Here is a 17,423-nt window from a genome sequence, read left to right on the forward strand (position 1 = left end):
GACTGATGATGATAATGATTGATAGGTAAGTAGATAGATGTAGGTAGGTTTAACATGGACTAATGATGGGGGTAAACAGCTTGTACCAGACCTCTATACTGTAGATAGATAGGTAGGTAGGTACGTTAACATGGTTTAACATGGACTAAGTATGGGTGTAAACAGCTTGTCCCAGACCTCCACCTTCAGACTAGCAGCACCCATGGGTGACATGGTGGCCTTGACATCCAGGTAGTTTCCCACGTAGTTGATTCCAGATCCGTTGGCCTCCGACCTCACGAACCCGCTCGGCTTCTTGTCGTAATACAGCTCTTTGTACAGAGCCTCGTCGCACTGGCGCCCCCTAGGGAACACTCCCACCGCAAACCTGTGAAGGAGAGGTCGAATGTCAACAAGACTCACTGGCGCCCCCTAGGGAACACTCTCACCGCAAACCTGTGGAGGAGATGTCCAATGTCAACGACACTGAACGTGTTTTCTGTGTTCTGCTAGTTCCAGTGTTGCCAAGTCTGCTTATTATAAGAGACTTTGGACATGCTTTTTCTCTAAACAACAGTGTAGTTGTTTATTTGGTCTTGTTTCTAAAGTGTAGTTGTTTATTTGGTCTTGTTTCTAAAGTGTAGTTGTTTATTTGGTCTTGTTTCTAAAGTGTCGTTGTTTATTTGGGCTTGTTTCTAAAGTGTAGTTGTTTATTTGGGCTTGTTTCTGAAGTGTAGTTATTTATTTGGGCTTGTTTCTGAAGTGTAGTTGTTTATTTGGGCTTGTTTCTAAAGTGTAGTTGTTTATTTGGTCTTGTTTCTAAAGTGTAGTTGTTTATTTGGTCTTGTTTATAAAGTGTAGTTGTTTATTTGGGCTTGTTTATAAAGTGTAGTTGTGGGGGCACGGTGGCACAGTTGGTAGTGCTGTCGCCTCACAGCTAGAAGGTCCTGGGTTCGATTCCTGCTCGGGGCGCTGTGGGTGCTGGCAGCATGTTTCCTCCTCCGCGTCATCAGCGCCCATACCCAAAGGCGGGGTTGGCGAAAGGGCCTTTCTGTGTGGAGTTTGCATGTTCTCCCCGTGTCCCCTAGGGTAGGTACCCTCACAAAAACATGCAGTAATCCTGGTCTCTAAACTGCCTCCCCCTGGCCAGCTGGGGTGCCTGATGGAGGGGAAAGGAATTGGAATAACATGTTCCTTCCATGCGCTACGTCTGTTTCTAAAGTGTGTTTATTTGGTCTCGTTTCTAAAGTGTAGTCGTTTATTTGGGCTTGTTTGAGGGGGAGACACGCTGCAGGGTCTGGATCGGGATTCGAACCCGCGGCACGCCGCCAGGCTGGCTCAGCCTAGAGGCATATTTGGTCTTGTTTCTAAAGTGTATTTAATATAAATTAAATATTACCAGTTCTTGTACAGACGGTAGTCGCGCGGCACAGAGAACATGATATATTTATAAACAAATAATAATAAACATACCAGTTCTTGTACAGCCTGTAGTCGCGCGGCACAGAGAACATGACCGCCAGCGTCTCGATGTGGTCGTTCTGCGAGCGCTCCAGGAGGTCGTAGGTCAACACGCCCACGCTGCCCGTGGCCGCAGCGCTGCACTTGCTGAAGGTGCACACCTCGGCCTTCAGGGGGCGCACCGTGGGCTGGGGCGGGTTGTAGGTCTCCCCGCTCTCCAGGAACACCCTGAAGAAGAACACAACGAGAGGTTTAGTTCATAATACCCTTCATTTAGTGCGGTCAACGGTCCGTGAGCCATTGTTCAGTTGATCGCTGTAGCACCACCCTTTGGTCGTCGGATTCGTGTCTAAGCAGGGTGACATAACCCTTTACCAGTTCGTTAAAAAAATGCCTTTCTTGCACGGAGCGCCAACACAAGAAATGATTTATAATTCAGGAGATGTAAAGGTCAGAGGTCAGATGTCTCTGGAGACGTATATGTGTATCAAACAGTTCATGAGCTATGCCTGTTCAAAGTATATTGAATATAGTTTCGCAGAAAACAGACTGCACAGTTCAGCCAGAACTGGCTTGGGGTACACACACTGCTCAGCCAATCAAATCATCTCTATGGGGTACACACACTTCTCAGCCAATCAAATCATTGCTATGGGGTACACACACTGCTCAGCCAATCAAATCATTGCTATGGGGTACACAACACACATAGACACACAAAGCTGGTCATAGCAGGGGCTAGCGCCACTCCAAAATAATTACCGTGGGTTGATGAGACAGTAGTTAGTGGTCAGGTTGTTCATCTCTATGGTTACGTGTCGTTTTGACGTGATGCTGGCAGCTGCTTCCTCTGCTGATTCTGACATGATGACACTACACACACACACGCACACACACACACACACACACACACACACACACACACACACACAGAGACACAGCCCCTGTCGTTATAAAGCTGGCATCTCTCCAGACATGTGGCAACAGTGTTTTCCTGCCACACCCAAAGGCAGCGTTCTTCAGGACAGGCATTCTACACACTCTGCTCAACCTTAATGAATGAAATACCGGTAAATAAAAACATTTGGACATTCTGTCCAAATGTGTGATAGTTTCCAGCCCCATGGTGTAATACATGTACTCGGTATGTATTCATATATATGTGACCTCTTCTGACCGAGGCTAAGTCATTGAATTTTCTTTTTGTCCTTTTTTCCATGTCATGTGAAACAGTGAAAGCAGGGAATCATAGCTTCAAATTGACATATTGGTTGTTCAGTTTGACCCACCAGTTTTGGAGATATGGCTTATTATAGAGTAATGTCTTGCAGAGAAACAGCGAGTTGAGAAAACAGGCTTGAAAGGTTCACTTCTGTGTTCTCTAACATAGAGACCTAGCTACATGTTTAAGCATTTATTTCATATTTACATGTCGATTTCAGCTCTGACATTTATTTCAGACATGTGAAGAGTCTGCCTGTGCTATTAACTCATTTTGCATTAAAAAAGAAACACCTTTTTTCTCCTCTCCTGAACAGTTGGTCTTGCCGCCGTGACTGTCTCTGTATATCAAAGAGAGTCACATAAATGATCTTTGAAGAAGTGTGACACTTTTCTTTTACTACAGTATTCTACAGTGTCTGACTGTCAGAAGTATGGATACAATTTTACATTGTTAAATTACACTACAGTATCTGACTCTCTGAACACTCAATAATAACACTAACAGAGTGGGAAAAAAAACTATTGCCGATAATGAACAGGATACATCAAAGATGTTTGAGGAATAACTATAACTCAGACATAATTATGCTCACATGCAGTCGTCCGGCAGCCGCGGGTGTGGAGTGGAGTGGGAGATTTGGTGTATAGTTTTTTGTATTGGCCTAAACTATTGTCTCTATACATACAGTACTGTACATTCATGAATCTAAACTATTGTCTCTATACATACAGTACTGTACATTCATGAATCTAAACTTTTGTCTCTATACATACAGTACTGTACATTCATGAATCTTCTTGCTGACCGGCTGTCCGTGTTGAGAAATTTCAAATTTGTTTTATAGGGGTTTATATGTGACTATAACATTAACATCCTGTATAAGGCAAGGTTTTATACATTTCATAATGCTTCATGTATATGATTCAGAATCATGAAAACCCCCTAGTTTGACATGTCACATGCTACTTAAATGCTACTTAATTGTATGGTTACACAACATAAACCCCTATAATACAAATGGCTCAATACTGACAGCCGGTCAGCAAGTGAATTCATCAATGTAAAATTATAGACAATATTTTAGGCCAATAAAAGAGACTAGGCCTATATATAAAAACCAAATGTCCCACTTAAACGTTAAGCCTGTCGACTGCCGGACTGTGCAATACAGTAACATAAACTGCATCTGTTGAATTGCATTTCAATAAACGGTCGTATCATAAACTCTCTTCATTAAATCTATGTTGAAGTTTCTCACCTGTAGAGAAGAGCTGTTCCCACTCCCTGATCCCACGCGGATAATACGGCATTCAGAGGTGGTGTGTGTGTGTGTGTGTGTGTGTGTGTGTGTGTGTGTGTGTGTGTGTGTGTGTGTGTGTGTGTGTGTGTGTGTGTGTGTGTGTGTGTGTGTGTGTGTGTGTGTATGCGTGTGGGTGTGTGTGTGTGTGTGTGTGTGTGTGTGTCAGTGTGTGTGTGTGTGTGTGTGTGTGTGTGTGTGTGTGTGTGTGTGTGTGTGTTTGGAAATATTTGTTCAGATCAGGAAGAAACCTTGTAAGTCCCTGTTTCATCTTTCTCTGTTTTTTTTGTTTTGTTTTTGTGTGTCACTCACATGTAATCAGTGAACCTACTGTAGCATCAGTCTAACAAGTATACTCATCAAATAGTAATAATCTGTACTTTGAAACTATAGATGAAACAATATATGATGCGAAATAAACCAAGTCTGCGCTGAACGTCACAAATAAACTGATTCTGAATTAAACGCACGTCACAACATGAACTGATTCCTAATTAGATAAGATCTTTATTTGTCACTGTGTGAGACATACAGTCAATGACGTTTGGTTTAGTGCATCCATAAACACACCGAAGTATCAACAGAGAAAAGAAAAGGAAAAGAAAGAAAGAAAACACCTTTATCCAAGGCGCTTTACATAGATTGTGCATTACATTCACACACCTTTACAAAGACTGTGCATTACATTCACACACCTTTACATAGATTGTGCATTACATTCACACACCTTTACATAGATTGTGCATTACATTCACACACCTTTACATAGATTGTGTATTACATTCACACACCTTTACACATAGATTGTGCATTACATTCACACACCTTTACATAGATTGTGCATTACATTCACACACCTTTACATAGATTGTGCATTACATTCACCCATTCACACACACATTCACATTTGTGCTTTGTCTTTTCAACACTAAACAAAGTTTCGACAGATGACGCAACTGCCTTGTATCTATTGGCATTATCTACACTGCGGCTACCACTGTGTCTTTGTCTTTTCCACCATTGTCTTTTCAAGACCTCACATTATGCCCGCTAAACTTGAGGTTTACAGGCAAAATACAGTACCCATAATTGACCGTTAACTCCTCTTTTCATGCAGTGCCAGTCAGGTCGTAAATCATATCATTAAATAGAGTTGTAATTATCGCAGGTCACATTCTAATCTACATGTCACTAATAAACTGTTACAATCTGACTCAGGATTGCAACAAAAGGGAGACAGTTAAAAGTGTATGAAATATATTTCTCAGCTTCACGACTGTTCAACAGTGAAACTGTAATAAATGATAACTATATTGGACCACATGTTATTAAATTAATAATACATGATAACTATATTATATATGTTGGAGATACAAGGTATTCCGCTGACAGAGAGTATTATGTGATGTCACAATGCCAGTATAAACTCCCTCCTTAAGCACACACTGCAGGTCTGGACAACACACACGCACGCACACACGCAGCCACGCACGCATGCATGCATGCACGCACGCAGCCACACACACAGCAGGTCTGAACAAGACCACACCGTGCTCCTCTGTTAGTTCATGGTGTCGGTACAAACTGAACAATGCATTTTATTTCACCACATTATGAAGTCAAAAGTCTTGGATTGAAACTTTAAAAAACAAATTCCTTTTATTTATGTATTTATTTATTTGTAAATAAGCAACATCGATCTAACCCATTCTGGGCAGGAACCCCTTCTGGTGTTTTCAAGCATTATGTTATACTTTAGCTGTTGAAAAAGAGCTATTTTTGGAAAATCGTTAAAATGTGGCGCAAATCTTTAAACATATATTGTTTCAGAGTGAACGTTTTTCAGGGGTCCCTGGGACAACATAATGGGGTCTGCGGCCAAATACAGATAATTCTGGGGGTCCTTGACATGAAATATTGAGCACCACTGAACATAGGTATTTCAGAAAACTGTCAGGATTTAGAAGATTTTTTTTAACTGGCCTAAAACAGCTGACTCCACAGTGTCCATATTGACAGATGTACTCTCATGAAACAATAATATCATTTAGTCTACTAATATTATCATGTTGGTTACTTTTCAGGAAAGAAATTCAATATTTCACATGGAATATCAAATCCAAAAAATACTGATTACATCTTCATAACAAGACAAATGGTGCCAAGAAGGTGTATGAATACAAGAGAATAAAAATATTAAAATTGATTATTAACATACAATATAGGAGCTTACTCCTATATACTTCATCATACGACGCACAGCAAAAATAGCTGATCTACAAGCTCACAGAGCAGGCTGAGAGAAAAACAGTCAAATAATGAAGAAACGATTCTGATGACACGAGAGACAAAACACTTGAGGTCACACAACTCAGCAGTGGCTCCAGATCCATAAAGATAAAGTCCAACATGGAGGTGTGTGTGAACGTGGTGTGGACTGTGTGAAGGACAGTCATGGTTTCGTCAGACAGAGTACCTGCACTGTGGTCCATATTTTCCAGTGAAATATGAGGCCTTTTACTTTAGAGTATTTGTGGTATTTTTCCTTCCACCACTTCCAGAATACATACTAAAGTACACTCTGACTGAAGAAGACGTTTTCCATTCTTAATCTGCACATCCTGAATGGAAACTACCAGTGACTCTCAAAGTCATATCGTACGATTTGTCACACATGCACTTCACCTGTGTACATGATACACTTCTTGTGTACATTTTGTTCTCCACATTTGAACAATCTCTCTTGGAGCGGTGAGCCGCAGCCGTGCTATGCTCTGGAATAATTTGATTAGTTGATTTGACCCCCCCAATCCAACCCTTGATGCTGAGTGCCAAGCAGGGACTGATCGACCCCCCAATCCAACCCATTGATGCTGAGTACCAAGCAAGGACTGACCCCCCCAATCCAACCCTTGATGCTGAGTGCCAAGCAGGAACTGACCCCCCAATCCAACCCTTGATGCTGAGTACCAAGCAGGGACTGACCCCCCCAATCCAACCCTTGATGCTGAGTGCCGAGCAGGGACTGACCCCCCAATCCAACCCTTGATGCTGAGTACCAAGCAGGGACTGACCCCCCAATCTAACCCTTGATGCTGAGTGCCAAGCAGGGACTGACCAGTGAACCAATAGTCTCCACCGCTTGCTCCATGTGTGCCCGCCCCTCTAGACCAGAAAGCAGTCTAACTCTAACCACAAGGCCACTGTGTGGAGTAATCTGCTCCCCCACGGACCAACACAGAGGACCACCTCCCAGATGAACAGAACTGCTTTCAGAACGGCAAACAGAACTGCACACACAAGAGCGTCTGTAACAGAGAGATCAGACCACAGAGATCAACAGGGTTAGGAGTCAGTCAGTCAGTCAGTCAGCCAGCCAGCCAGTCAGTCAGTCAGTCAGTCAGTCAGTCAGTCAGTCAGTCATCCATCCAGTCATTCAGTCAGCCAGCCAGCCATCCAGGCCAGCCATCCATCCAGCCAGCCAGTCAGTCAGTCAGTCAGTCAGTCAGTCAGTCAGTCAGTCAGTCAGTCATCCATCCAGTCATTCAGTCAGCCAGCCAGCCAGTCAGTCAGTCAGTCATCCAGCCAGTCAGTCAGTCAGTCATCCAGCCAGTCAGTCAGCCATCCAGCCAGCCAGTCAGTCAGTCAGCCAGCCAGTCAGTCAGTCAGTCAGTCAGTCAGTCAGTCAGTCAGCCAGCCAGCCAGCCAGTCAGTCAGCCATCCAGCCAGTCAGTCAGTCAGTCAGTCAGTCAGTCAGTCAGTCAGTCAGTCAGTCAGTCAGTCAGTCAGTCAGTCAGTCAGTCAGTCAGTCAGTCAGTCAGTCAGTCAGCCAGCCAGCCAGTCAGTCAGCCATCCAGCCAGTCAGTCAGTCAGTCAGTCAGCCAGTCAGTCAGTCAGCCAGTCAGTCAGCCAGCCAGTCAGTCAGTCAGTCAGTCAGTCAGTCAGTCAGCCAGTCAGTCAGTCAGCCAGTCAGTCAGCCATATAGAGTTATTTAACACTGTTACTGAACAAACACTCTAGTAATGAGTAGGCTACTGTCACAATAGGCAATAGAGCTACAGTTATTTTAACAAGAGAAAACCACATACTGTACCTGTACCACACACAGTGGTACATACTGTATCTACATTACTGTACATACTGTACCTGTACATTGGCCATGCCAGAGAAAACTCATCATCTTCATAAACATCACTGCCTCTACAAAATATAACATTATCCCTGTAAAGAAAGAAAGAAAGAAAGAAAGAAAGAAAGAAAGAAAGAAAGAAAGAAAGAAAGGAAGAAAATACAATAAGAATAGATTCTGGACATGAGTTCTATATTTAGTAGTAGTTTGTAAAATAATTAAACAATTTTATGTCAAGAATTGACACCAATCATGGAATGTATAACACTCCAATACATTCTAAAATACTCAGATGATACAGTTTTGATTTCTCTCCTAGATAGTTCCAGTGATCCTGGACTGCACCAACACAGAGTAAATAAGGTGGTTGAATGGAGTGATAACAACGCTCTCATCATTAACACAAAAAAGACAGAAGAGATTGTTTTTGGTGCACCACCAGAGATACACAGATCCCCTATTACTATTCATGGTGAACCGATCAACCAGGTATGTTCGTACAAATACCTAGGAGTAGTAATAGACCATCTATTGTCATGGAAAGATCAGATTGATTCAGTGTGTAAGAAAACAAAGCAAAGAATCTACTTCCTTCGCCGTCTAAGATCCTTCGGTGCTAGTAGACGGATTCTTCTTTTGTTTTTCACTTCTGTTATTATGAGTGTTCTTCAGTACTGTAGTACCACCTGGTATGGATGTTTGTCTGCAGCCCTAAAGTCACAACTGCTGCAACAACTGAACATTTGTTAAAAGATTGTTGGACAACAACTTCAGAAACTTTATACATCCACGTATGATAACAGCATCCTAAGGTTAGCAAGGAATATCACCTCTAATACTAAGCATGTGATGTATGGAGAATATAGGTTGCTACCTTCAGGAAGGAGATATGGTGTACCAGCATACAATAAGGTCAGACTAAAGAGGTCCTTTGTCCACCAGTCGACCTTGAGGCTTAATCAGGAGATGTAGTTGCCACAGGATAATCTAAGCGGTGGATATTGCTCATGTCTTTATGTATGTAAATAGTCTTGTTCTTTGTGTTTTGTATATGTGTTCTGCATACTTGGCTGCTGTGTCGCAAGACAAATTTCAGTGTGAACTGACAATAAAGTATTATATCATATCATATCCTATCATGTGTGTAATGTCTACAAATGAACGTCTCTAATCTCACTCATCAGCTTCTGGCTTATCTCTCTCTTAAAGTGCGAGTTGAGAGCAGACACCATCTGTTCGTAGGTCTCGATTCCGTCAAACATGACTGTGACTAGTCTTTGCGATGGATCTCCTGTGATCCAGGCAATTCTGGGACTCGGGAGACTCAGCAGAATTCTGCGTCCTTCCCGTCCGAGGTATCGCAGCAGTGTCGACTTCCTATCCTCGTCCTTACAGCGCTCAGCGTACAGAAACAGGTTGAACTCTCTGAACCACTGGTCCCACGGAACCACAGGAGAGCCAGGCCTGTCCAGGAACACACGGAACGCATCAGGAGATCTGGACGGTGGCATCGTAGTGGTGGTTCCAACCCCGACTGGACCGATAAGGCGTAGAGGCCTACTGCCTGTTAGAATAGTAGTCTAGCTGTCAGAGTATTAGTCTAGCTGTCAGAAGCTGCTGCTGAATGAATGAATGTCTGATTATGTGTGTTGAATTGTTTCATAATAATGTCACCGTGGCTTCGGTCTGTTCTCATAAAACCACTATTCTCAGATAGGGTTCGTTTTCCTCACTGTGACGCAGCAGAGCAACTTGAGCCTTCGTTGGCCCAACCTATGCTGCTGCCCCTCCTAGTAGCACTGCATTCCACTTTATAGTCAGCCAGGTTGAAGTTCACTCGGAATACTATATATCTAACCGATGTGCTGACAGACATTTACTGCTCGACCTCTTCAAGACATTTACCACCAAGGCTGCTAAACCACCCCACACACTGGGTACAGACAGCCTGGTAACCACCCCACACACTGGGTACAGACAGCCTGCTAACCCACCCCACACACTGGGTACAGACAGCCTGCTAAACCACCCCACACACTGGGTACAGACAGCCTGCTAACCCACCCCACACACTGGGTACAGACAGCCTGCTAACCCACCCCACACACTGGGTACAGACAGCCTGCTAAACCACCCCACACACTGGGTACAGACAGCCTGCTAAACCACCCCACACACTGGGTACAGACAGCCTGGTAACCACCCCACACACTGGGTACAGACAGCCTGCTAACCCACCCCACACACTGGGTACAGACAGCCTGGTAACCACCCCACACACTGGGTACAGACAGCCTGGTAACCACCCCACACACTGGGTACAGACAGCCTGGTAACCACCCCACACACTGGGTACAGACAGCCTGGTAACCACCCCACACACTGGGTACAGACAGCCTGCTAACCCACCCCACACACTGGGTACAGACAGCCTGCTAAACCACCCCACACACTGGGTACAGACAGCCTGCTAAACCACCCCACACACTGGGTACAGACAGCCTGGTAACCACCCCACACACTGGGTACAGACAGCCTGCTAAACCACCCCACACACTGGTACAGACAGCCTGGTAACCACCCCACACACTGGGTACAGACAGCCTGGTAACCACCCCACACACTGGGTACAGACAGCCTGCTAAACCACCCCACACACTGGGTACAGACAGCCTGCTAACCCACCCCACACACTGGGTACAGACAGCCTGCTAACCCACCCCACACACTGGGTACAGACAGCCTGCTAAACCACCCCACACACTGGGTACAGACAGCCTGCTAAACCACCCCACACACTGGGTACAGACAGCCTGGTAACCACCCCACACACTGGGTACAGACAGCCTGCTAACCCACCCCACACACTGGGTACAGACAGCCTGCTAACCCACCCCACACACTGGGTACAGACAGTCTGCTAAACCACCCCACACACTGGGTACAGACAGCCTGCTAAACCACCCCACACACTGGGTACAGACAGCCTGCTAAACCACCCCACACACTGGGTACAGACAGCCTGGTAACCACCCCACACACTGGGTACAGACGACAACCCACCTCAACTCCTAACCTAACCATAACCGCAAGCATGGGAGCAGACGCTAGTCCGACATGCGGATGAATGTCGGACTAATGCCCTGTCTGAAAAGCGTCCACCTCCCGTAGCCTACAGACAGCCTGCTAAACCACCGGGTACAGGCAGCCTGCTAACCCAGGGGTTCTCAACCCGTGGGTCGCGACCCCTCAAATTATATTAAAAAAATAATTTATTGCAACTGAATGGTTGGAATATAGAAATGAAGAGTTTACATAGTACACATAGTGCATGCATAAACTTTCCTTAATGATTATCTGGTTTCAGTATTCATTTATGATATTATTTTCTCTATTATAAGGTTATTTGTATTGGGGGTGGGGAGAGGGTGCGAGACTTGACGGACACTCTCGGTTTTAATTTGAAGAGTTGGCGGAAGTTCTGTCCTGATTGTCTTTCTATAGGTCACTGATCTCAGTGTAACACACCGGAAACCTCAACCAGAATCAGGTCACTAATAATAGAGAGTTTATATTAGTAATAAACAGTGTTTAAATATTATGTTGCTTTTATAATGTTTTAAACATCACCATTGTTATTGTCTCTGATTATTATCACCAGACAGACTCATATCTAAGGCCTATTATTATTGACCAGTTTATAGATATATTGCAATTGATTCATGATATAAACTGTTGTTATTATCATTATAAACACCAGTAGGATTTATAGATCTATTATCATTATATAAACGCCATTAACAATAGTAATAGTTCGATAGGTACTACTAGCCTACTTTGCTTTACAAGAACAGAAAACACTCGAGCATGAGTTTATTCTGCGATGCTCCCTTATCACCACAGGGTGGCAACAAAGCCTATTGTTTTGTTTGGAGCTGTACAATTAGGGGGACATAATGTAATGGTGGATAATATGATTTTTTTGTTGAATACCAGTCCAGCCTGGTGAGCAATTATCTTTATTTAATACCTATACCAGTCCAGCCGGGTGAGCAATTATCTTTTTGAATACTTAGACCAGTCCAGGGGTGAGCAATTATCTTTGTTGAATACCTAGACCAGTAGGTCTATACCCATCCTCCGCGAACTCCACTGGCTCCCAGTCAAGTCCAGAATTGAATTCAAAATACTCACCATCACCTACAAAACCCTCAACAACCAGGCCCCCCTCTACCTCTCTGAACTCATCAACCGCCATGTCCCCTCCCGCTCCCTCAGGTCAAGCACTGCCAACCAACTGGAAACCCACAGATCCAACAAACGGACATGGGGAGACAGGGCCTTCGCAGTGGCTGCCCCTTCTCTTTGGAACTCACTCCCAACCCACATCAGAGCTGCCCCAACCTTCGGAATGTTCAAAAGCACACTCAAAACTCACCTTTTCAAACTGGCTTTCCCTACATAACCCCCCCCACACACATACACACACACGCACACACACACACACACACACACACACACACCCTTCTTGTTTGCCCCTCTTTTGATTTTTATTCCTAGTTTTTAACCTTTTAAACCTTTTAATTTGTTTTCTAATAAATATGTCTGTATTTCTTTCTGTAAAGCGACTTTGGGTACCTAGAAAAGCGCTATATAAATCGTATAATTATATTATATACCAGAATATTGAATTTTGGGCGGTGCCAAAAGGCTGAACTCAATTCTGCATAATATTAATTCTATTTCTATAGACATTGTTTTTCACAAGCTGGTAAGAGTATGACTTATTATTATTACCTCTGACTTCAGTAAATAAATACTTAGTAGTCCTTATTTGGTTGAAACCTCCGTATCCATCTTTCTTTATTTGGCATGAGCGGAGAGGAAGGAGGTTGTCAATCGCACGCAATTCACGTGAATTAGCAGGCTTCAAAATAATAGCAATGCAGTTTTCTAATTTCAGAGTAACCTTTCTGACCTAGACAGGCAGGCAGGCATGTTGTGATCATCATTTTATTTTTTACCCTGACATACATACCCAACCGACTCGATCGCCTTGCACCAATCACAGATATCATTAACAGCCAATAAGAACACATTATGGTATCATTATTTCTACAATACAACGACTCAAACTTAATACATACAGGTGTGTTTTACATGTATCCTCTATTAATCTAACTGTAATATATTAAAGTCTAACTCATGTTGATTAGGTGACGTAATGATGATGTAAAACAAATGGTGTCAAAACAAACATTCACTAGTTGGAAGAAATACACTATTGGAAGGTTTAAGGTTTTTATTGAATGAGAGAATGAAGTGATGAGGGTTGTGATGATGAGGAGGAGAGCGGGGCGTGGGTTCCGGGGGTTCGCCGACCCTGAAGTCTTTGGGGAAGGGGTCGTGTGGCGGTCAGCCCGCGGCACACGTGGGGCGTGATCGCGTGGCGGTCAGCCCGCGGTACGCTGGAGGCGTGATCCCCCGTGGGAACTGTGAGGAAGGGACGAGGTGAGGAGAGATGGAGGAGAAGGAGCAGTGGAAGCTGCTGGTCTTGAGGTGGTGATGGGGATGGTGGCGGGATACGAAAAGCATAGAGGATGCTGGGTTGTCTGAGGCGGGTATAAGTAGGCTGGGTAGATTGGCAAGGAGGGCGGAGGATGGCATGAGGGCATGGTCAAGTGTGTTTCTCCGCCTCCTGAACATCAGTTGTTCCAACTCCATTTCACTAGTTGGAAGAAACACACTATTGGAAGGTTTAAGGTTTTTATTGAATGAGAGAATGAAGTGATGAGGGTTGTGATGATGAGGAGGAGAGCGGGGCGTGGGTTCCGGGGGTTCGCCGACCCTGAAGTCTTTGGGGAAGGGGTCGTGTGGCGGTCAGCCCGCGGCACACGTGGGGCGTGATCGCGTGGCGGTCAGCCCGCGGTACGCTGGAGGCGTGATCCCCAAAAGGACTACGGGGGCGACTACTAGGCCAGGGAGTTGTGGGCCTGTTTGATGTCGTGGAGGGAGGAGCGGATGTAGGTCAGGTATGCCTGGGAAGACCATCTACCTAGCAGGCGGACGGTGTGGTCCTGGAGGCCTCGGCTGGCAGCTGTGGAGGCAGCGCCGATGCGGAAGGAGTGGCCGGAAAAGTTTTCCGCAGGGTAGCCTGAGATGGTGAGGATTTGGCGGAGGTGGAGGAGGAACCAGCCACGGGTAGCGACGGTTCCGTGTTCGTCGATGAAGAGGGGGTCCTGGGGGAGAGCGTGCTGGGATTGTCTGAGGCGGACGTGGTTGGCCAGGGATTCAAAAGGACTGGTGGGAGAGTTGAGGCGGAAGAAGTAGATGGGGATTGGGCGATGCTGGGAGGTCTTGCTTCGTTTCAGGGTGAAGACCAGTGTGTCGTGGTCGTGGGAAGTTATGTCGGAGAGGCAGGGGTGGATTGCGGGGTCGAAATTCCGGTTGGCGGCTGTGAACTCCGAGCAGCGGAGGAAGCCGTAGAAGGCGAGGAGGAACATGGATTCGAGGGTGGAGTTGAGGGTTTGGTTGGCGTAGCCGGATCTGACGGTGTGGATGCAGGAGGCCAGGATTTCTATGGTGAGGGGGAGGCGCCGAGGGGGGAGTCGTGGTTCGCCGCGCTGTAGGCCTTTGAGTTGGAGAAGGATTTGGGGGTGCTGAGTGAAAGGATGGGGTGAACCGGTTAGGAGTTTGGTGAAGAAACTGATCCCGCAGAGGTAGACTCGGATTGTGGAGGAACGGGTGGAGAGGGCAGAGGCGCTGAGGCTGATGTAGGCGGAGAGGGAGAGGAGATCGAGGGAAGGGAAGGGTAGGTTGTGGCGGAGATGGAAGGACTGGAAGTTGATCCAAGCTGTCCGGTAGGATGAGAGGGTGCTATGCTCAGCAGGACGGATTGCTGGGACTGGAGGATGAGGTGGTGGAGAGGATGCTCTAGGGGAAGGTGATGTCGAAAAATGGAGGGACTGGGACCGGAAGGGGATCGCTGTTGCTTGCTGCACTGGGGGAGGTCCATGTAGTTGGAGAGTAGGAGGGTGATGCGGTTGAGCTTGTCGGGGGGCAGGGAGGCTTGGAGTGAGACAGTGTCCAGAGTGATTCCTAGGAATTCGAGGGAGGTGGAAGGGCCCTCGGTCTTCTCTAGGGCGAGGGGGACGCCGAGGTCATTGAAAAGGGAGGTGAGTGTGGTGAGGCCGGATGCGGGGGGTGCGTGAGGGGGAGTGACGACGAGGAAGTCGTCTAGCAGGTGGGTGACGTAGGGGAGCTTGCAGTTGTTGAGGAGGATCCAGCAAAGGGCTTCGGCGAGGGTGTCAAACAGCTTTGGGCTGCTCCTGCAGCCGAAGGTGAGGCGGACGGCGAAGTAGTAGGCGTCCTGCCAGAAGACCCCAAAAAGATGCCAGCTGTCGGGGTGGAGGGGGAGGACTTTAAAAGCTGCGGTGACGTCGGCTTTGGCCAGCTGGGCGCCTTGGCCGGCGAGTCGGATGAGGTTTATGGCGCCATCTATGGTGGCGTATTGCATGGAGAATGGGGGGCTGGGGATGAGGCTGTTGATGCTGGGGGTGGAGGTGCCGTGGGGGGAGGAGAGGTCGAGGATGATCCTCTTTTTCCCTGAGTATTTCCGGGTGGCGATGCCGAGGGGGCTGATGCGGTAGATGGGGAATGGTGGGGTGGGCCGATCATGAATCCGTTTTTTTTTTTACTTCTTTGGTGAGCAGGGTGGTGACGGAGTCGGGGTCGGTGATGGCGGACTGGAGGTTTTGGCAGATGTGACTGTTGGTGGGGAGGGTGATGAGGCCGGGGGAGAAGCCGTAGTTCAGGCCTCCGAGGAGGAAGCAGGTGGTTGCGGGGTCTGGGTGGCGTGATGTGCGGCGGCCAGGGCGGGGATGTTGATGGGGGTGGAGAGGTGCCGGAGTAGTCAGCTGGGTTTGGAGGGATTGGTGGGGTGTTGGGGGCAGGAGGGGCGGGCATGGGCGCCCCCGCAGTGGGTGCAAACGTGGAGCATCCTGCAGACGGAAGCGGAGCACCCTATGCCGTTGAAGTTGTTGCAAATGGCCTCTGTGCCACAGTAAAGGACTGGGCGGCCACGTACGTCAGTTGTTTGTTTGGAAGCTGGGTATTGGGGGGTTCGTTGCGGGGGCGGGGCGCCGATGGCGAGGAGGGGGGGAAGACTGGAAGCTGGTTTGGTGGTGGGTTTGGCGGCGGTGTGGACGTGCTGACTGGCGGCAGGGTACTGGCTGGTGACGGGGGTGCGGGTGGCGGCGTGGACGCACTGGCTGGCGGGGTGGGTGGGGTTGCCGCAAAGGTTACAGGCGATGGCGAGCCTTCCTGCGAATATCCGGCAGTAGAGTTCCAGGTCTAGTTGACCCCAGTATGTGGCAGTGTTGAGCTGGTGGAGCCTTGCTGCGGCGGTGGCGGAGAACTGGCGGTGGTACTCTAGGAAGAGTGAGCCGCCGAACCTCACGGCTAGGTCTAGGATGGTGGTGTGGTAGTCGTCCAGCTCCTGGCGCCGGGCTGGGTAGGTGGAGCAGATGACGTCTCTGTAGAGTGAGAATGCCAGGCCGAACTCGGCGACGGTGAGGATGGCGGAGCGTGAAGGGGTGGGGTTGCGGAGTTGGATGGAGAGGTCTCCGCACTCAATGACGCGGGATTCTGAGTTGGTGGTGGAGGGACGGAGGAGGGTGGCCAGGTCGATGTCGTTACCTGAGAGAATCTGGTTCCGGAGGGCGGCGCAGATGTTCTGGGGGTTTCTTGCTGGGGCGTTGGGCGGGACGACTGCTGGGGTTGCTGTGGAGAGGGAGAAGTTGGGAGGACGGGGGGGGAGAGGGTAGGAGGGGTCGGAAAGGACGCTGGGGAGAACCAGCGTAGGGTGGTAGGTAGCCGGGAGGTGAGGGTAGGCAGGGTGAGCCTGTGGGAAAGCAGGAGAAGCCAGGGGGACGGTGGGTGGAGCCTCGGCAGGAGAAGCCATGAGGTGGGTGGGGGGAACCCCGGCAGGAGAAGCCATGAGGTGGGCGGGGAGAACCTCGGCAGGAGAAGCCATGAGGGGGGCGGGGAGAACCTCGGCAGGAGAAGCCATGAGGGGGGCGGGGAGAACCTCGGCAGGAGAAGCCATGAGGGGGGCGGGGGGAACCTCGGCAGGAGAAGCCATGAGGGGGGGAGGGGGGACCTGGGAGGGCGGGTAGGCTGGGAGAGCCTGAGGGAAGGCCTGGATCAAAGCAGCCACGAGAGTGGCGATGGATGGGGGGATGGGGGGAGTTTGAGTGGGGGGGGTGGGGGGGGTGGGGGGTGGTGCGGGCTGCGCGGCGGAGGAGGACGAGAGGGAGGAGGTCAAGAGGGAA

At 47.9% G+C, this 17,423-nt stretch overlaps 1 protein-coding gene across 1 annotated transcript in view; it reads right to left on the minus strand.

The window, feature by feature from the left end:
• Positions 1-4,013, minus strand: part of LOC310868891 (DELTA-actitoxin-Afr1c-like) — a 5,096-nt gene extending 1,083 nt beyond the window's left edge. The window contains exons 1-4 of the mRNA XM_083779372.1: positions 3,924-4,013; positions 2,203-2,313; positions 1,453-1,668; positions 1-367 (exon numbers count right to left, since the gene is read on the minus strand). The exon at positions 1-367 is cut by the window's left edge and continues 1,083 nt beyond it. Of these exons, the coding sequence (XP_083635498.1) occupies positions 136-367; positions 1,453-1,668; positions 2,203-2,306 (552 nt within the window). The 5' untranslated portion in view covers positions 2,307-2,313; positions 3,924-4,013 and the 3' untranslated portion in view covers positions 1-135. The remainder of the gene's footprint in view (positions 368-1,452; positions 1,669-2,202; positions 2,314-3,923) is intronic.
• Positions 4,014-17,423: the final 13,410 nt, after the last annotated feature.

This window comes from Protomyctophum parallelum (genome assembly GCF_964188405.1).
Source record: "Protomyctophum parallelum genome assembly, chromosome: 13".
NCBI lineage: Eukaryota > Metazoa > Chordata > Actinopteri > Myctophiformes > Myctophidae > Protomyctophum > Protomyctophum parallelum.